Here is a 22,028-nt window from a genome sequence, read left to right as displayed (position 1 = left end):
AATGCATTCCTTCTGTGGTATTTCACTAATTAACAGATGTGCCTTAATACACAAGATCTAATATAACTCTAACGGCATTTTCTTTATTACAATTATAGGCCACATATGGATAACTGTATTTTGTTGCATGTAGAATCATTTAACATTCAGCACCATGGTAGTATATATATATATATATTATCTATATCTTATATATATATATATATATATATATATATATATATATATATATATAAATCTTACAGTATTAAATGCTTGCTTGTCTTTATAAAGTCTGTTTTTTGACTGCTCTCCCATGTCTTGTTTTCAGTTCTCTTGAACCTGCAGCATGTTTGCAGTTACTGCTGACACAGGGACCAGCTCAAGGTCCTTTTACATTGGAGTCCTTCAGAGACTGAGGTGCAGCGATCGCTTGCAAGTTGCATGCTGACGGATCACAGTAACCAGAAGGTCCAGCTGGACCAGGAGGACCAGGGATACCAGGCTGTCCAGGCACTCCAGGGGGCCCTCTTTCACCATCACGTCCCTCCCTGCCATATCCAGGTCTGCCAGGCTCACCTGTAAATACAGCATGGTGATTAAATCCAATCTGACTTTCCTTGAAGGGGGTTTTATTCTTTTTATTGTTATTCTCCATTGTTCCCTTTAGTGACCAAATGTTACACTATGCAAGTGTAGGTTAATTGTTTACATTTTATTTCTTTAAAAAAAAAATCTTGCAAATTGAGGATATTTCAATGTGCTCGGAAGATTATTATGCAAGTATTTAATCACATGGGCTTTCTTTCCATACATTATTGTAGTGCCCAACCCCATTTATTTATTTATTTTACCCTATAGACGGAATACAATTACTGTAACATGTACATGCAATCTGAATAAAAAAGAGAAAACTTAAAATCGAAATAAATCAAAACCGAAATAGAATTAATTCTATTGATACTTTAAAATGGGAATTAATTTTAGTACAGCGGTCTCCACCTATAGAAACACCTCCTAAGAGAACACTTTGCCTAAGAGAACACCCTTGTGGTGAAACAGTTTTTTTTCCATTGTAAATGCTTCGCCTAAAGCAACTTAAAAGAACACCTTATTGGCACCGCTAGAGATTCGTTCACAACTGATACAGTACTGTTTTGTAACCTGACAACTCATCATCATCATGGTTTATTCAATCTTTTCAAATGTGACTTGTCATCACGAGTGTGTCTTGAGGCACACTGATTGGTTTATTCAATCTTTGCAGAACCACCATCATAATATTGCCTCGTTTTGTATTCTGATTTTCACAGGTGCACCTCAGCTACAAAAAGGCATGTAAACAAAGTGTTTCTTTTGCTACAAAACGTTGGAAATTAGTTTGAGCTCCCTAACAAAAAAAAACCTAAATCAGAGCAATTTGGTGTTTTCCGTTCTGGTGAGTTGCTTCACCATTCTGTTAAATAATTGTGTGTGTATCTTGATATACACTGTACCTGGCAGACCGGGTGCTCCAGGCAAGCCTTTTGATCCTCGTACTGTGATGCCTCTATCGCCCCTTTCACCCATTTCACCTGTACAAACACAGAAGCACATTTTTCTTTCCTTTATCTGTCTGATCTAAAAAGGTACGCCTCTCACAGCCACATTGTTCATAGCAATAACATTACACTTACTTATATTTTACTGTGTATACAACCCGGTACTCTTTGCTCAATACTTCACATAGCTTTGTTATCATCCTACACTGTGCATTAGTTAATGGCTTCCAAATCTTCAAAAGGTATTTTCAGTGGGTGTTCTTTGACAAGACCATGGCTACTCCGGCAGTTTGGTCCCAGATCTGAGGTGTGTTAACACCTACTGGAAATCAGATGGAAAGCCTCACCTTTAGGCCCCTTGAGGCCGAGCAGCCCGGGAGGTCCTTTCAGACCCGGTAATCCTCGTGGGCCGGCCTGTCCAGGGAAGCCACTGTCGCCAGCAGGGCCAGGAGGCCCAGGAGACCCAGGGCGCCCAGGCAGACCAGCAGCACCTGATTCTGGTCTCCGGAGGCTGGCTGCCAGCTGGGCTAACTGTTCTGTAACACATGAGGTGGAAAAAAAAATGTATTTATGTTTTACCAGGATGAGAACCAATTGTGTACACATCCAACTAAAGGTTTGCATCTAGAATTTTAGGTTTGAGACTTCCCCCTGTTACAGCGACAAAAATATTAAATTAAGCAGTTGCATGGCCGAAATTTTCTCATCGATAACTTACCCTTTCTCAGTCAAAATGGCAAGATTCTAAGTCTCTAAAATGTTTAGAGGGCACGCTAATTGCAATGTTAATTTGTCTAATAGAAAAGTGAAAGGTCTATTTTACTTGACAAGATATAAAGTATAAAGAGTTATTTTCATTAGAGTGGCACCCGCTTAGCACGCTATATTAAAAAAAAATCATTTGGTGCTTGAATGAATGGCTTGAGTTTATCTGCAATTCATCATAAACATATTTATAAACAAATAAATACCAAATAACAAAGAGTCATGTCTATTCTTGAAAAAATATTAAGCTTAATTTACACTAGGCAATTATATTGATATTAGGGTTTGCAATTATGATTTATTTTTACAAGACAAATCTGGCAGCACTATCATAATCTATTATAATGATGTTCTAGCTTAGTTAAGAGTAATAAGTGATAAGTGTTCTTAAAGACAAAGTCTGCATAATCAGATACAGGGAGAATATTACAAATAAATTCACCGTGAGGGAAAATAAATTGAATTCATTCATCAATATAACTATCATCAATATAACTATCTCACTAAGTAGCGAAGATCATAAACCAAATATGTGCTGATTTTTCACAAAATATTTTTTTCCACAATATATATTGCCTAGAAGTGCATATGTTATGAGAAAAAAAATGAATATGTATAAAAAGTCTGAAAAGAATAATAATAATAATACCGTGTAACAATTTTTTTTTTTTTTTGGTTCCTGGGTAGTAAGTGTTATTTCCTAATTGCGTATGCAAGATAGAGTATAGAAAATGGCTATTATTCCCCACAAACTTTGCTTTTGTGACCAGGACAGTGATATTTTGAAATGTACCTATTTTCCAGAACATTCCAGATAGATTCAGTGCTGAGTAAACTTGGAGTAACTTCTAGAACTTTCTAGAACTTTCCAGTAATATAACTAGTAGTATAAATACAGGGGCCTTAAGCCCACCAGTTCAGTTTAGTTCCAGCTTGGAGGAGCAAGGCGAGCGCTTCCACCAAGATATACTGGACTTTGAACGCCGCTACCAAGGACAGTATAACAAGAACATGATGGGAGACTACATTTGGGGGCTGGTTCGTGAAAGTGATTTACAGTATAATCGTAAATCCCGAAAAACTACTCACTTCTAAATCTTTTGTAGTCATTTTTCTATTACTTTAGTATAAATACATGTTAATTTGGATTCATATGTTGTTTTTTTCTGACTTTATGTGAACGAAAAGACTGTTTTCTCATTGGAAATAGGTAAATTTCAAAATATCACTGTCCTGGTCACAAAAGCAAAGTTTGTGGGGAATAATAGCCATTTTCTATACTTTTGAGGCATAAGCAATTAGGAAATAACACTTACTACCCAGGAACAAAAATTGTGTTACATAGTGTAATAATAATAATAATAATAATAATAATAATAATAATAATAATAATAATACATCAAGGTATTTCATAGTTTCATGACTTACCCTGCATAACTCGCATACAAACTTGTCTTATATGCTGATCACTGGGCTCTTTACCCTACAGAATAAAGAACTGTATTAAGCATAAACAGATGGACAAGTACATTTCCAGTGGCGATTGTAGCTTTTTGAGTCTGATACTGATGTACTGACTTTGACCTTTATATCTGAAGGTGGTTTTGATGGAATCCCAAGGACTAAGATTAGGCAGGGTCAACCGGCTACCCTGCATAATGCACAAGCTGTGTGACCTTAACACTAGTGTTACATTTGCTGGATTTTAATGATCCAAAGGCTTAGGGGTACACCCTACTATCTTAGATAACATAGTAACCTTCCTCTAGGCTATCTTTACTTCCCCCATCCCACCACAGGGATAGACACGAATAAGAAATAACCTTCCTGGCCCACAACTCTACAATCACATTTAAAAACTATGTATGTATGTATTCAAACACAACCTTTTTAAAAAATGCTTCACCATATGTCTCTGTGCATTATGATGCTCATACTACGCTTTGCTGCACTTTGCTGTACCGGAAGTTTAGTAACCTTTTAGAAGAGCTATAAGAATACCCTCTGATCAATCAATACTTACAGCCGGCCCCTGTGACCCAGGCAGGCCAGGCACACCCCGATCTCCCTGCATCCCGCGAGGTCCAGGGGAGCCAGAGGGTCCTTCAATGCCAGACTGGCCACGGCTGCCCTCAGGGCCTCGACTGCCAGGCTCACCAGGGTGACCAGTCTAAACAAGATGAAATAAAAAATGGAAAAAAAAAATAGTTACATACTGGAATATATTGCAAGTGCTTTAGAAACCAGGTCAAGACAGGGCACCGTGAAGCGATTACAACAAGGACATTTTTTTCATGATATACTTGCACTGATGGCTTCAATTGTTCTTTAAGTATCCAGAGTTTGGGGGGAATTGTATGTATATTTAACTAGAGTTTTCTTAATAAATTCAAATAAAACTGTTTTTGTTTTGTGTGTGTGTGTGTGTGTGTGTGTGTGTATGAAGAATAATTTAAAATGGGTTTTTAGGTTAAATTTTGGACATGGCTGCTGGAAATTGATGTTTTTTTAAAGCAAGTTTCAACAGTCCTGTTAGCCTTAGAGGGTATCCACCTGTGGGATCCTCTATTTACAGTCTGTTTGGCTGAGACAATCTTTGCAATTTAGAATGTATCTTTTACTCTCATGTTTATTAAGGGTATTTTGGTGCTGGGACCTAGAACACACTTCAGTCATGCACTTTAGGACCTTTTCAACTAATGCCTGTGATTAAAAATGCAAATACCAACATCCATTTACATTGACAGAGGAGACTGTTCAAATATTTATTTATAAATTCCAGATCAGACTTTCAAGAGTTAACAGCAATAGCTCATAGCAATGCCATTAGAGAAAGCTAAACCTGTGATTTAAAAGTTAACTTGGGATATACAAATATTTCAGAAGAAGCTATTGCTGGTGTAAATTAGGGTATGAAAATAGATTTTAAAAATTGGGTTAGCACTAATACTGTAGTTATAAAGATGATCCTAATTTATTTTGATCTATAAGGCTTTATTTATGTTGCCCGAAGAAGGAAAAGTACAACTGTAGAGTTGAAATAAAAAAGGGATAAAGTTGTTTTTGTTTTGTCATTACCATTTCCTTTTTGCTAAGCTATCAAGTGTGTTTATTACTTTTTTTACCAGTAGTCGGCAGTGTTGAGTCAAGAAAAACTAAAAGTTGAATTATTATATTATTATTATTATTCCTTCAGACGGGAGAACAAAAAACATTATTTATGAAATATTTAAAATACTACATTTGTCAGATACTGCTTTTAAATATATTTCCCACCCCTGGAGCTAGACTGGTGCATTTATAAACATATCTGTCTGTGTGAAGATGCAGTAACAGACCTGGGACTGCAATAAAGTCCTTGGTAATGAATTTATCAGACTGTTATACCTGTGGTTTCTATCCCAATTTATTTAATGAGAAACCGCTTTGTGATTAAATGTCCCTCTTAAGATTGCATTTTAATTTTACCATAACATTGCTTTATCAGCTGTGCTCAAATAATTTCTTAATTTCGTAACCTACCAGCCAAGATTAAAGTCAGCCCAGGCAAATAAAAACAGGAGGGCATACACTAATGAAATCTTAGAAATGCATTTAATAGGTAATGGTGAACAAGAATGTGTTTAACTTTTGCCACGAGGGGGCAGGATCTGCACTCTCTGGTGCTGATTTTTGTTGTTGGGTAGCACACCTTTTCCATGGAGATAAGTCAGGGCTGAAGCCAGCCATAAAAAAATCACTGAGGCACTTATGTATAGCAAGTTACAGTATCTATCGTGGGCAAGCCCCCAGAACGCTAACTAAAATGATGTAATAATATTCAGAACCTGGGTCCTCTAATCTAAGCTACTGTTAGAATTATTAGAATTTGGGCCTTATGAAACAATTTGTCAGAGCTCTAGATAAGGAGTCGGCAGCCTTCAAGTACCTTCAAGACTTCTTCCCTAAGCTGTCTGAGGCAAAGGTCAAAGCCGGTGTCTTCGTCGGACCACAGATAAAGAAGATCCTGGAGTGCAATGAATTCCCCAAGAAGCTCACTAGTAAGGAGAAAGCAGCTTGGAACAGCTTTGTCGCAGTGGTTTGGGGCTTCCTGGGCAATCACAAGGCCGCAAACTATGTGGAGCTGGTTGAGACTCTGGTGAAGAACTACGGCACAATGGGCTGTAGGATGTCCCTCAAAGTCCATATCCTTGATGCTCATCTTGATAAATTCAAGGAGAACATGGCAGCGTACTCGGAGGAGCAAGGCGAGCGCTTCCACCAGGATATACTGGACTTTGAACGCCGCTACCAAGGACAGTATAACAAGAACATGATGGGAGACTACATTTGGGGGCTGGTTCGTGAAAGTGATTTACAGTATAATCGTAAATCCCGAAAAACTACTCACTTCTAAATCTTTTGTAGTCATTATTGTATTACTTTAGTATAAATACATGTTAATTTGGATTAGGATGAATAGGGTCAGCTAAATTGCAGTTTGCAAGACACTTCTACTTGTGGTTTAGAATTGGAATACTAATACCGGTGAAGAGTTAGAAAGTGGTACATCATCAGAATGTGGTATGACTATCAAAACATCACCCGCGTAATGTCAGAAAGCATACATTGTCACATTGAAAGTTGTACGCTGTCATATTTTGGTACAGGTGCAATTAATTGCGATCTGATGGGAGTTTTCCTATTCTCAAAAAGAGGTACATTTACCAGTAATTACACATCATTTTTTTTTGTAAACTTAACTGGAAACAGACAATAAATTTCAATAAAAAGAAAAAACAATTCACGACGAAGACAAAATGTGAAGTCCACCGCAAAGTTGCACAAGTAAAACATTTTACAAGACCCAATGTATTGCATATGACAAATATTTCATACTATTTTCTTAACGGTGGACAAATATTTATAAATTACATTAACAACGATGTAAAAGACTGGAATATGATAAATTTAATTTTAAAAAGGTATAAAAGGCTGAAAACAGCATAATGTACCAGATTTGAATGGGAGCTTCCCTGTTTTCCTAGCAGAAGCTGAGGCATTGTTTAGGCATGGGCGAGCAAGCACAGTGAAAACAAGACTAGACCGGAAACTGGTTTGCTAAACTGCAGACTACCAAGGAAATGCACTATTCCTTATAACTAGGCTGATTTCTACTTCTTTCTAATCAACATTATTACTTTGCCTCCCCTTGTAAGTCGCTAATAAGCCCATAAGTTGTTTTGAAGTATTTGAAACACGTTTAACTAACAGCTATGATGGTGTGAACTAAGCGTGTCGCTGTAGTCTGCAATGACAGTAAAAGATTATGAACAGCACAGAGGCTATAGATATCACTAGGACTTGAGAATTAATGTATACACACAACAAGGGATGATATGCATTTTATTTTGCAACACAAGCAACGTGTAAGACAACCTAAATACAAAATTATTAGTATCATTTTAACCGATGCCCGTGCCTCATAGCTGGCTACAGCCTTGTAAGACAAGCCACATTTGCATAGTTTGTATAAAATGGGTAGACAGAGCCTTGTGTATATTAAATGCATCTGGAAACAGGCTTTAAATATATATAAGTATGTACATTTGACTTGTAATTATGGTATTAATCTCATATCTAGACAGAAGTGCACCTTGCATTATTTACTTGATCAAGCATTAAGTTAAGGTCTGTTGAGATTAAGTGATCTGAGGACAATTAAAAAACTGAAACAGTCTGAGAAAATCTTTTGGAAGTTGTTTTTTTAATCTACAAAAATACCGAAGAGCTTGTATAAAATGAAGGTTGTGAGACAGTAGCAAAAAGCTTGTCATTGTGGGATTAGCGTACATTATGCTGATGATTCTTGGAATGGAGCATTGTGTATGAAAGAGACTATTAAAACGGGTTACAGGTTTTTTAACACTATCTATATGCAACTCAGTACTCATGATGGTTAATGCAATGGGCATAAAGTGCTGGCTAATTTAGCTATATACATCATTGAATATTGTACATTAAAAAAATAAAAAACTGAAATCATAGCATTATAATTAAGCTTTTATCTCTGATACTTACAGATCCTTTGGGTCCTGGTTCTCCTTGATTACCCTGTAAAAATGCAGACAAAATGAAAATGTATTTCTATAGCAATGTCTTTTTTCACACTCTTAATGTGTACCTGCTGCCCCTATCATTAGCAAAATAAAACAAGTATTGTTGCTTTAGACTCACCTGATCACCTTTATCACCAGATGTGCCCTCTGATCCAGCATCACCCTAAAAGAAATGATAAAATAACAGTAAAAACAAAATATTCATTTAAAAATAAAAACTAGGAAAAGAGAATCTTAAAAATATTTATAAACTCTCTAAAATCACTTACTTGTTCTCCTTTAGGACCATCCAAACCAACAGCACCCTAAATAAAATGAAAAATAAATTGCTGTGTTGAACTTTAATTCACAACCTTAACTAAAACAATTTGTACTTTTAACTGCAGTTTTTTGGGACTGGAAGCTGAACTTTTTTTTTCTAGGAATTTGGCTCCAGAAATACATTCTCATGATCAGCAATAAGTAACTCTTCCCCTATGGGCAATTAAGACGGACACCACCAAGGAGATATTGCACCAGCAAGGCTGGATACTACCTTGAAGGGTACAAATAAAATTCCACAGGATACACTTAATCAACAATCCTGGCTACACTGACCTCAACCTTTTATTTTGGTAGCATGTACAGCATATATTGTTACTTATGCTACTGCACAAAGTATACTGTGCCCAGATTGTTGGCATTGCAAAAACAAAATAAGAACGAGGATTTTACAACCTGAACACAGTGGAACTGGGTGGCTTTAGGAATAAAGCACAGAGCTCTCTTACAAGCATACTATACATGTTTAACCACATCTTACAGCTGGCAAAACTGAAATGTTTTTTAAATATGCTTTATCAACTCAGAATCACAGTTTTCATCAATTGTCTGCTGGATACAGAACACGTGGACAGCTTTGTTGATGACAATTATTATGTGAAGTCACCATAAAGCCCAACAGAAATGTAACAGCCAACCACATACAGAACTACAGAAACCGAAAGCATGAACACAGATTCATGAACACTGATGATTTTACAATGGCATTTGGCTTGTCCTAAAGCTAATTAGTCCAAACTTTTGATGACTATAAATGTATAGAAACATCACGAGCCTTAGCAACACTTATCCTTACCCTGTCTCCTTTAACTCCGGGCAGGCCTGGGGGACCAGGAAGACCTGGCAGACCAGGATCACCTTTTGAGCCCTACAAGAATAAAAAAAAAAAAAAAAGATGGTAAAAACATTTTTGCAGTCATCCTGCCTTTTATTTCCTGCGCTCTCTACTCAGTGGTGTTCAAATTCCTCTTCAACAGAGGGCTCTTTCAGCCCAGGCATTCAAGCTGGGATTCTGCTATTACTGTGTAAATACTGAGTGGTGAGGGGCAACAAGGAGCCATTCATGCTGCTGCTCACTGCGAGTAGCGCTGCCACAACTCTCTGTGACTCTGACTCTGTCACTATCTGCAGACTGCAACTCTGCTTAAATGTTTCAAGACTGCAATTTCATTTGTTAAAACACTTTTTTTTATCATTATTTAGTTGCGTAGTGTTAAATACTTGGAAACTGGAAATGATACCCTACTTACACTCACAAATTAGACAGTTTGTCAATTCTGCGTAATAGGCATGATCTGGTTAAAGCATAATTGATAACGACAATTTGATTCCCATGTTGAAATTACAGGTCATAATACACTTCAGTGTTTTCTGAAGCAATGTGCACATTGTGTGATGTAAAGCTGATGTGTGGTATACATGGTTGTTGAATGTGCCAAATTAAAATGTGTAAAATGTATTTTACAAACTCAAAGACACTGTATCATAAACTTAAAATTAGACATTCTTACTGCTATCTAAATGCTATGTGAAATATGGGTATGACTTACTAGTTCAACATGGTATTATACAATAATGTATTATAAAATATATTGCTTTAAATTACTAAATAAGTTCAATTACAGATGTTACAATAGATGCACATAAAGTTCCATACCCGGAGTCCTGGTGTACCTGTGGGACCAGATGGACCCGGCACACCTCTTTCACCCTGGAAAGAAAAACAGAAGGATGTTAGTAAGGATTCACTGATATTCAACACAGCAAGTTTCTTCAGAGCCGCCTTCTTACCTGCAAGGAGTACTCCCTTTGTCCCCACAATACTATATATACATTTCATCAGCAGCCTTGTGAACCCGATTGTCCATCAAGTCAAAAGAACAATGTTTATATCTTCAATAAAAGCAATCTGTTAATAACAATTCATCAATTGAGTACTGAACTACTTTAAAAAACAAACACATGTGGTTGTATTTGAAATACATTTAGGTCCCAGGCACTGTATCTATGGATGCATTTGCAGCATGTTTACCTTTGCAGCAGTGCTTCTTCTAGAAATGAAGGGATCCCTCTTTATCAAAACTCCCCATTGAGGGTTATTACCGGATGGCCTTGCAACACAAGAACATTTTGTGTGTCAGTGTAGTTCACTTCTTTTAATATGACCATTACTGTCAATGCTGACCAAAAATATTTATTGTAGGAATGATTAGCCACAAAGGCAAAACACATGGTAAATCAATTCGGGATGACCTCTGTTCTTTTTTTAGGGTTAAATATTTACTTTAAAAACGTGTTATGGCATTAGATGTTTCGCTAGACATACCTTTTCAATTCTGCCTAAATAATTACATGTGAAATAACTGTGCTACACAAAAAACAAAACAAACAAAAAAAGAGGTCGGAACTGGCCAGGGGAAACATTTTCTCAACATGCACAAAGATCTCTTTATTGCCAGGTCGGGTGGATTTGTCAGTGAGTTCCCCAGAAGGTCTATTAAAAATATTCTGAGGGAAAAAGCGTGAGGGAGAGGTAATTTCTAAATGGGGCATCTTATCTCTTAAAATAATCTACAATATATTAAAATAAATACTCAGTGGTGCCAGATGCTGAGAAATAGGTGGTATTTCTAGTTTACGTTGAGTGGGTATAAAGTAGTTTTCGAAGTTGACTTTTAAGTTAGTCTTACCCTAACTAAACAATGCATTATCAACATGCATTGAAATCACGTGATTGTCATTAATCAGGATGATCTGGCATTTTTAGGTTGTATGAATAAGGTGTGTGTGCATTGAAATCACGTGATTGTCATTGAAATCACGTGATTGTCATTAATCAGGATGATCTGGCATTTTTAGGTTGTATGAATAAGGTGTGTGTGCATTGAAATCACGTGATTGTCATTAATCAGGATGATCTGGCATTTTTAGGTTGTATGAATAAGGTGTGTGTGCTTTGTTCCACCAACTACTTTCATGCTTAAGCTTTTAACGAATATTTAGGTATTTCTCTTTTTGTCATTACATATAACATACATATTTCCAGTCTACTATTACTTAATCAACCATTTTACTTCATTCATTTTGTAGAAAATGTGATATAATTCCAACTATATAAAAAAATGCACTTCAAGATTATTTATATTCTATTAGTCATTTATTTGTTATTTTAGGATAGTTTGTATTTAATAACATTTTGAACTTCACTCTCACAAGAGAAAGAAACGACTGTGTTCAGTGGAGTTATGCTTTAAACACTAAATGGTGCCCTAGATGATTTTCATGCAGAAAAAAATGAAGCTATTACTTTTAACTTGTCCAAGACTTGCAGTTTGATGGCAGAGGTAATAATTAATTAAAAAAAACAAGTCACATCACAGCAGTAAAGCTGTCGGATTATAAACATTCTTTCATGGCTTATCTGAAGAAACTATTACATTTGATAAGACAGCATCCTAGACAGTCATTAAGTGACGTGATTTTGTCTTTAAAGCTTACAATTCTCAACAGGCATGCAAATTGAGAGAGTAAAAAATTACAGGATGAAAATGGATTTAGTCCATATAATATAAAACATTGGACAAATAAGAGAATAGCAGGAGGCCCTGTGGAGCATCACTCGAAACAGCCGCATAGCCTATTGATTCCTGTTTCATTGCAAAGATGGTCCCAGCTGTGTATATTTAAATGAATGAAATAACTCCACAGAAAATTTTCATTAGATCATTTTACAGCCCTATGGATTGCATCATAAACATCATAAATTACCCCTAGAAATATGTGGCTGATGCAATCCAAGGCAATTCTGCTGTGCTGTAAAATGATACAATAGAAACCAGGGGTGTCTTATCCTGATGGGGTATAAGTTGGTCAAATCAACACCTTAGACAAATATGTACATATTACAGTTTTAACAACTAAGATGTTTTTAGCTTTGCAATGCTCACTGGCCAGATACAGAGTATAAAATATAAGAGAATATGATTTAGCGTATTTGCAATTACTCATATGGTTATCAGGGGGGGGTGGCTATATTGTAACAAAGTTATTTAGCTATTTTCAGCAATTACAGCATTGGTCGCTGGGTGGCAGTGTATGCAATGAATAACTAGAACAATACGCCTTCCAGGGGCATAATGTACTGATGCCACCTTTGATGGAATAGTTTAAAAACATGAAGGAAAATGGGTGTATAAAAACATGTGTATCAATGATGTGGTCAATGGTTAAAACAGGCACTGTGCCAATAAAACAGGTAATGTTTACTGGCCAACACCAGTAATGGAACTAAGCTGAATCACAGAAAACAGCAGTGTACCAGCTGTAAAGCCAGTATCTCTACGACTGTGGTCAGCATCATTGATATGGCCTAGGGTAAAAACAATGTGGCAGGGATATGGTTCAACTGTACACTTGGAGTGGAGTGAAGAAATCAAGAGACAAGATGACTGATCCTTTCTTTCAGTGGTTTAATTTTCTGCAATGTTGGGTTTTTTTGTTGTTTTTTTTTTTTTTTTTTAGAATAGTTCACTTGACACAAAACCAATCATTAGGACTGCATACAGTTCATAGCCCATTCTTTCATAGAGTGGTTCACGTCTGGAAACAAGATTAATGCCTCAAAATACGTCAGTAGCGCAAGCATAACAATTGTAAATGTAAACATGTAATACTCACTGGTCCACCTATTGGTCCAAGTGGGCCTACTTCCCCTTGTTCTCCTCGTTCACCCTATTAAGACAGTAATAAATCTGATTATATATCTTAATATATAAAGAAGAAAGTTTGTCTGTCTGTCTGTTCCTTTATGCATTCGGATCCCGCAGGAGTCAGTGCAACCAAACTTTGCATGCCTCCTCTTTCATCCAAGGGAAGGTCGAGGGCTCTGTTTGGATCCAAAATTTTGATCCCTGGCGTACTTTATTTAGTAACCCCATTGCTGGATTACTTCAGTAGCCACGTATCGCACATTAAAGAAACCCACAAAACCAAAAAACATAAATAAAAAGAACACTAATTTAAATGAGAAAAAAAAGGCAAAAAAAGGGAAAGGGGTCTGAGCGCATTGTGTGACACCCAGGATCAGTAACTTATAGGAAACCATAAGGCTACCGTTCCTCAATTTGTCATGCATGAAATATTGAATTTCCCCTTGCAACGCCAGGTACTTCAGCTAACTAACTAATAATATATATATATATATATATATATATATATATATATATATATATATATATATATATATATATATATATATATATATATCATTGTTATTAAGTAGTTATTAATTTTTGTTTTCGTACAATAATCATCCTCAATAATTAAAAACAAAAGCATGTCATTTTAACTTACCCCAGCATTCCCATTGTTCCAAGTAAACCAGAGGCTCCGGAATCACCCTGTAATGCAAATTGCATTAACGTTTCTGGCTTTCAAATTACTCCAATAAATACAAAAAGTTTGTGTGTTATTAAAATAATCAAAGAGCTCCAGTTAAGTCCATAATTAATCTAAGCTGTCTTTGAGATATTGTGACAAGTTGCAGGGGTAAATGTGTACAGTAGCACATTAAGCTGTGAGAATTGTAATGAGAGCAGCTTAGCTCCTCCATCAAAGGGAATATACATTTAACATACCAAGTCAGACTTAAATAGATATTATCTACAGTGTAAATGTGTACCCCGCTTGCCTTGTGAAAAGGGCTGCCAGATGAACTATTTGTGAGACAATGTGATATAAAATCAAAGGCTGAGGTAAATATCTGCTTACTATGAGAGGCTCACTAAAGCAAAGGCTGAATGTCCTGGATTGTAACAGAAGCACACAGCTGACAAGGTATCTATTGTTTTTGTGTGCACCGATTTTGAACAAAAAATGTGAGCAGGTGGGTCTTTTGCATGTGAGGTTGGCTACATTTATCTGGGGTATTTAAAACCTCTCATAGCTTTTGGACAGGGACACAGAAGTGCTGTATCAGGGCCCTAACTCTCAAGCCAAAGAGCTGGCAGCTGTGGCCCTACTATTAGAATTCTTAATTACACGATAGACAAAAAGGTGTGTATTGACTTTGTATTTATTTATTGATTTAGCAGTAAATCTAAAGAAATACAAACCTTATCACCAGCACCACCCTTTGCACCATAAGAACCAGGTAAGCCCTTAGAAAGTAATAAGAAACCAAGTTAAAGTGAAATATTTTCCTATCACAATGTTGCAATACTTAAATTGTAAAAAATCATATTTCAGAGGGAAGACCTGTACTGTATATTTGTTTATGGTGACAACAGTAGTAATAACCACAGTTTATTTGTATAACATTTTGCCAGGCTGGACTAGTGACTGCAGTATGGTGTGATTGTGTTTAGGGGCTTGCCTCGGAGGGGTCCCCTATATCCCATGCCTTCGAGGGCATGAGGGTCAGCCCAGCCAGTCTTCTAAGCTGGGGTGAAGAGTATTAATAGATATTTATCAGATGAACATGGTTTTAGCTTTATTACAAACATACAATGAATATGTACAGCAATCCCTTGCTCGCCAAGTTACAGTACAGAGTTTAGAAATTCATGGAATACTGAGGGCAGTGAATTATATCATATAACATTAAACAATATTGTATCATTATAGAATATAGTTTAGTTTACGGTCAACATGGCCAAACCAAATGAGTTATCAAACTCACAAACGAGCATAACATAATATAGAAAATTGTATATATTTAATAGTATACAAAAGAACAAGCTTGTCATTAAAGACCATTTATACAACAGATGTTGCCATAAAATCAAATCTGTCTGGCTACAAATAAAAATGAAAACAAATATGAAACAAATATGAAGCCACTGTCGTAAGCAATACAATAGTCTTTGGTTTATTAACTGAATTAAAAAAATAAATAAAAAAAACTATCAGAGGAAGACTTTAATACATACAAGAAGCTTGGATAGCATTTGTTTAAAACAGAATTTAGTAATTTGCTGCATTTAGATCTACTTCATATCAACCAATATTTAAGGTGGCTATGTAGCTGTGAGTAAAGGCACGGCCTTTTATCCTTATATAGTTTTACTATATCAGTAGCAATGTTTTAATTAATCATTTATTTCAAGCTCTGGAGACAAGACGATGACAATGAATCAGCTTTTTTATTTAAAAATTATTTTAAGATGCACTTACTGGAAGACCCTGAAGTCCAGATTCACCTGGAGCACCTGGTTTGCCAGAGTCACCCTAGAAAAGAATAAAAATTGAATCAGTATGTCAGGCCCACACTATTATGTTCTTAACAAGTAGTACAAATATAATATTTAAAAAGAATATCAACCGTACCTTTGTACCTGGCATCCCAGGGATCCCATCACGTCCATCCACGCCAGGTAATCCCTGAGAAAAACAGATCCCAGGGATTGGAATGCTATAATAAACTACAGTACTACAGCTATGGTCAAATGTTTAGCATTGCACGATACAAATGAACACATTTTGCTTCATAAAGTCGAATGAAACCTGCTGAATAATGTCACATTAACATTGCATACCGCTTTGTAGTTTTCCACATACTTAATGAAAAACTGACAACAACTGAAAAATGTGACATTTTAAAAACTGTACTACTATTATGGCTTCCGGTAGACTTTTGCAAAATCATTTTGTAGTTTCTTTGATTACACAATGTTAAATAAAAGATCCAAACTATGACATACTGTAGTTGTGTCTCAATCCAAAAATTCTAGGCAATGCAAAACCTTTGGCTCTAACTGTGTGCTTGAATGCTTTGTTCCCTGACCCAGATCACAGTGTGCCTTTCATGAACACCCCTTTCTGTACTCTTTGGAATTAATTTTGTATTGGACAGTAGATATACACCTTTCAGAATGAGTTTGGTGAAATTGAATATACTTTGAACTGCACAGGAGGTGCATGGAAAATCCATTTTAATTGAATTAAAGCTTTTTTGTTATGGTATAAAAAAGTGCATCTGCTGACTTTGTAGATTAATTTATATATATATATATAAATATCTATTATCTGTAGGTTCAGAAGCATTTAAACTAGAAAGACAGCATCAAAACAAGAACAACAGCTCAGGTAAGACAACCATTAAATGTATTTATCTAAATGCTAGAACTATCAGAAACAAAATTCTAGAACTTGAAGCTACTGCACTAACAGGTAACTATGATGTGATAGGTGTTACTGAAACGTGGTTGTCTGAGAGTGATGGGGACGAATATAATATTTGTGGGTATACACTGTATAGGAAAGACAGGCAGGACAGAAGAGGAGGAGGGGTAGCGCTATACATAAGAAACTGTCTTGAAGCCCAGGTGTTAAACCTGGACAAAGAAAATAAAACCGAATCAATATGGGTCAGAATAACGGACAAAAATTCAAAGGGCATAATAATAGGAGCATGCTATAGACCGCCAGATTCAGACGGTGAGCACAAAAATCTGTTATACAATGACATTAGAAATGCGTGTAGCAAAGGAGAAGCCATACTAATGGGGGATTTCAACTTCCCCCAAATAAAATGGGAAAACCCGGTGGGTAGCACGAAGGATGAAATAGAAATGGTGGAAATGACAAATGACTGCTTCCTAACACAATTTGTCAAGGCACAGACTAGAGGGGAGGCATGCCTTGATTTAGTCTTTTCAAATAACGAAGATAGAATAAGCAAAACAGAGGTCAGAGAACCACTGGCAAACTCAGATCACAACATGGTCTCATTTGAAATGTTTTTTAAAACTCCAAAAGTAATGACTAAAGCTAAGGTTTACAATTTTAGAAAAGCAAACTATGAAGGTATGAAACAGAGACTAACAGAAGTAGATTGGAGTAAAATAGAGAAAACACCCACAGAAGAAGGATGGTTGTTCTTCAAAAATGTAGTACTAGAGGCGCAAAACAATTACATCCCTAAAGTAGACAAATCTAAATGTAAAACTAAATTGCCAAAATGGTTTAATAGATCAATTAAAAAAAATATTCAGCGAAAAAAGGCACTTTACAGAGCATTAAAAAAGGACCAAAAAGAAAGTACGCAGAAAGAGTACACAGAACTGCAAACGCAAGTCAAAAAGGAAGTTAGAAAGGCCAAGAGAGAAATAGAAATGAACATTGCTAAGGGAGCTAAAACCAATTCCAAAATGTTTTTCCAATACTACAACAGCAAGCGAACATTCAAAGAGATTAAATGTTTAAGAGATACAAATGGCAAAATCGTAGATGAAGAAAAAAAAATAGCAAATATATTAAACGATTACTTTTCACAAGTTTTTACAAAGGAAGATACTGACAACATGCCCCACATGTCATCCAGTTCCTATCCAGTTTTAAATAACTTTAGCATAACTGAGGCAGAAGTGTTAAAGGGACTAGGAGCTCTTAAAATAAACAAATCCCCTGGGCCGGATGAGATCCTCCCAGTAGTACTCAAAGAAATGAAAGAAGTAATTTACAAACCGCTAACCAAGATCATGCAGCAGTCTCTTGACACAGGGGTGGTACCGACAGACTGGAAAATTGCAAACGTAATACCGATCCACAAAAAGGGAAACAAAAGTGAACCAGGTAACTACAGACCAGTAAGCCTGACTTCTATGGAAACTATAATAAGATCCAAAATTGAAAATTACCTATATGGTAACAGGGTCCTGGGAGACAGTCAACATGGTTTTAGGAAAGGGAGATCGTGTCTAACTAACTTGTTTGATTTGTTTGAGGATGCAACATCGATAATGGATAATTGCAAAGCATATGACATGGTTTATTTAGATTTCCAGAAAGCTTTTGACAAAGTCCCGCACAAAAGATTAATTCTCAAACTGAACGCAGTTGGGATTCAAGGAAACACATATACATGGATTAGGGAGTGGTTAACATGTAGTATGGAGTGTGGTAACCAGCGGTGTACCACAGGGATCAGTATTAGGTCCTCTGCTATTGCTAATCTACATTAATGATTTAGATTCTGGTATAGTAAGCAAACTTGTTAAATTTGCAGACGACACAAAAGTAGGAGGAGTGGCAAACACTGTTGCAGCAGCAAAGGTCATTCAAAATGATCTAGACAAGATTCAGAACTGGGCAGACACATGGCAAATGACATTTAATAGAGAAAAGTATAAGGTACTGCACGCAGGAAATAAAAATGTACATTATAAATTTCATATGGGAGATACTGAAATTGGAGAAGGAATCTATGAAAAAGACCTAGGAGTTTTTGTTGACTCAGAAATGTCTTCATCTAGACAATGTGGGGAAGCTATAAAAAAGGCTAACAAGATGCTCAGATACATTGTGAAAAGTGTTGAATTTAAATCAAGGGAAGTAATGTTAAAACTGTACAATGCACTAGTAAGACTTCATCTTGAATATTGTGTGCAGTTCTGGTCATCTCGCTATAAAAAAGATATTGCTGCTCTAGAAAGAGTGCAAAGAAGAGCGACCAGAATTATTCTGGGCTTAAAAGGCATGTCATATGCAGACAGGCTAAAATAATTTAATCTGTTCAGTCTTGAACAAAGAAGACTACGTGGCGACCTAATTCAAGCATTCAAAATTCTAAAAGGTATTGACAGTGTCGACCCAAGGGACTTTTTCAGCCTGAAAAAAGAAACAAGGATCAGGGGTCACAAATGGAGATTAGACAAAGGGGTTCAGAACAGAAAATAGGAGGCACTTTTTTACACAGAGAATTGTGAGGGTCTGGAATCAACTCCCCAGTAATGTTGTTGAAGCTGACACCCTGGGATCCTTCAAGAAGCTGCTTGATGAGATTCATTGATCAATAAGCTACTAACAACCAAACGAGCAAGATGGGCCGAATGGCTTCCTCTCGTTTGTAAACTTTCTTTTGTTCTTATGTTCTTATATGCCATGTCTTTCTTACTGCATGCACATTTATAAAGCTTGGAATCTATGACTTTCGTTTCTTCAAAAAGAGCAAGATTTCTTGTTAAATTACTATGATGAGTTAATAAGACCAATAAATGACAACAGTGAGTAGTACTAACGCAAAACAATAAATGAAACAATATATACGTACGGATTCTCCTTTTGAACCTGGGAGCCCTGAAATTCCTCTTGGACCTTGCGACCCCTAGAGAATGAAAAGCTGTGATTGGTACAAGCATAAAACAGAACACAACTAAACATTTCACAGATCATATCAAAAATATACAAATACCATACATATTGAAATAGAGAATAACAGACAGCAGGGAGTGCATATTTCAATACAGTATAATTCCACCAAGGCAGTTCAGGCTAATTTCTTTGTGAATATTCATCAGATCCACAAGATGGAAATACAGTTTAATCTGTCATTTATTAATATAAACTGTTAAATCTTAAAACATTGGCTCTATGTATTTAAAAATGAAATACAATACACATGTTACAATGTTTGTTCCTTACCTAGTAGAGATACTAGTTTCAATGTGATTTAGGTAGTAGAGAACTAAAATAAAACATGCATTCTAGTCAAATGCATACAGTAATAAGGCTTTAGTATATATTAGTAAATTCTAATTAAAATAAAACCATCACAATGTGAATTGGATTCTAAACTTGAGTCTCTAGAAACCGTAAGGTGCAGATCAGCCACCAAAGAGTGTCTGATTTATTGTGACCCTGTGGTGGTGGATTTAACTACAAAAAGAGGGTTTTGGAGATTAAACCAAACATTTTCCCTGGTTAAGATCAACACGCACAATGAACAAAAACAACTGGAGCTGTCATGCCAGTACCCTACATTTACCACAGTGTGGCTGTTCATTGATGGTCAATAAAGGTTTGCTTTGCAATGGTGGGATCTAGAGACATGGTAATGACTCTACAGGCTAAATAAAGTGAAAAATGACTATGCCACTAAGTTCCACCATTGCAAAGAAAAAAATAGCTCACCACTAATGAACCGTCATTTTAATTACTTTATCAGAAAGATACAGTAGTGTCATCTAACACATAGGAACTCAAAGTGAATAATTGTAGCAATAGCAGAATAGTTTCCTATTCTGGTTTTACAGGTATCTTGTCACTTACAACGTCACCTTTTGGCCCAGTCTCACCCACAACGCCTCTCTGACCTTGATCGCCCTAAGCAAGAAAGTCATTAAAACAGGTTATACAAGTTCTAAATGTGTATAAAATCAGAATATTAAATATTCAATATGTAAAATAAATGTTTTAGACACACGAACAATCGGGGGAATACAATGAACAAAAAATACAAAATTATATTCAGGATGACTACACTTCAGTCTGCACAAAGAACTCAAGTTTCATTTTTTTTGTTCAAAACAGAGAATTTAAATTCCATTTAAAAAAAAAAGATAAGGGAGGGCTTGTCCATAAAAACATTCCAACAATTACAAAATGTAGTTTCTTATTTTCCTAAATTTGTGTTTGATGTTTATTTTATTAAATCCACATTTTGCATTGACCCTTGTACCTTTGATACTTTTTACAAGCCTTTGTTTTAACCCTTTTAATGTAAAATTGTACAGAGTCTGTAATGGGCACTGCTTTGGGGGAATGTGTGATGCTATCGATTTAGCTGCTCGCTGAAGAAGCTTATGAAACAGGATGTGATCTAACAAAGCCAAAGTCAGTGGGGACTATGCAAAAGCCCCATAATTCCCCATTAAAAGAACAAGCAAGATTGTGTCAGCAACAACCATGTGACTTGAACTGTCCATAAATGTCAGCTTATTTTAAGGTATTTTGTTGTTGTTGTTGTTAATGGCGTGCTTTTAGATGCATCTTTACAGGATTAGACTTTAGGTTTTCATATGTTTTTTTTTGGTTTTTTTCTAATTTATCACAGTAAGGATGACCTGAAGCTGTAATTATGCAGATCTGTTTTTGTCATCTGCACTGATCAGATTGCCCTTTTCGTTCTTTCAGCTTAATTATTAATATTCCATTATAAACATGTGGTGCTGAAAAAAATCTGTGTTCTACAGGAATTTTCTTAATAAGGTTCCCAAAAAATGGCAAAGGATTGCTGAGAAGTAGGAATGGAAAACATTGGGAGGGTTTATAATGGATTAAAGACCCAGCACAGTCTGTTGCCAATAGTATTATGGCAGTGTAGGTCACCATTACCAAAAAGCATTGTACTAAATAAAACAGAGATGGTTCTGTTCAAGGGGAACATAGCTGTGCTAACCACACTCTGTAGGCCTACTTTTGATTTAATATGGCTTGCTGAGAGTGCCTCAAGTTTTGGTATCAAAATCTCGTATCTGTCTTACTTAGACCAAGTCTGGCAAACTGGGGCAAACTGTATGACATGTACTATAATTACATCACCCAC

At 36.1% G+C, this 22,028-nt stretch overlaps 1 protein-coding gene across 1 annotated transcript in view; it reads right to left on the bottom strand.

The window, feature by feature from the left end:
- Nucleotides 1-201: 201 nt before the first annotated feature.
- LOC121316637 (collagen alpha-1(IX) chain-like) overlaps nucleotides 202-22,028 on the bottom strand; it is a 36,708-nt gene continuing 14,881 nt past the window's right edge. The window contains exons 23-41 of the mRNA XM_041251677.1: nucleotides 20,753-20,806; nucleotides 19,755-19,808; nucleotides 16,031-16,084; nucleotides 15,878-15,931; nucleotides 14,818-14,862; nucleotides 14,057-14,103; nucleotides 13,544-13,589; nucleotides 13,382-13,389; nucleotides 10,737-10,815; nucleotides 10,362-10,415; nucleotides 9,501-9,572; nucleotides 8,653-8,688; nucleotides 8,502-8,546; nucleotides 8,346-8,378; nucleotides 4,309-4,455; nucleotides 3,714-3,768; nucleotides 1,868-2,056; nucleotides 1,476-1,553; nucleotides 202-558 (exon numbers count right to left, since the gene is read on the bottom strand). Of these exons, the coding sequence (XP_041107611.1) occupies nucleotides 362-558; nucleotides 1,476-1,553; nucleotides 1,868-2,056; nucleotides 3,714-3,768; nucleotides 4,309-4,455; nucleotides 8,346-8,378; nucleotides 8,502-8,546; nucleotides 8,653-8,688; nucleotides 9,501-9,572; nucleotides 10,362-10,415; nucleotides 10,737-10,815; nucleotides 13,382-13,389; nucleotides 13,544-13,589; nucleotides 14,057-14,103; nucleotides 14,818-14,862; nucleotides 15,878-15,931; nucleotides 16,031-16,084; nucleotides 19,755-19,808; nucleotides 20,753-20,806 (1,347 nt within the window). The 3' untranslated portion in view covers nucleotides 202-361. The remainder of the gene's footprint in view (nucleotides 559-1,475; nucleotides 1,554-1,867; nucleotides 2,057-3,713; nucleotides 3,769-4,308; nucleotides 4,456-8,345; nucleotides 8,379-8,501; nucleotides 8,547-8,652; nucleotides 8,689-9,500; nucleotides 9,573-10,361; nucleotides 10,416-10,736; nucleotides 10,816-13,381; nucleotides 13,390-13,543; nucleotides 13,590-14,056; nucleotides 14,104-14,817; nucleotides 14,863-15,877; nucleotides 15,932-16,030; nucleotides 16,085-19,754; nucleotides 19,809-20,752; nucleotides 20,807-22,028) is intronic.

Source organism: Polyodon spathula, chromosome 6 (genome assembly GCF_017654505.1).
Source record: "Polyodon spathula isolate WHYD16114869_AA chromosome 6, ASM1765450v1, whole genome shotgun sequence".
Classification (NCBI taxonomy): domain Eukaryota; kingdom Metazoa; phylum Chordata; class Actinopteri; order Acipenseriformes; family Polyodontidae; genus Polyodon; species Polyodon spathula.
Note: the sequence above shows the minus strand (reverse complement) of the source record. Positions and strands in the feature narration are given on the sequence as shown.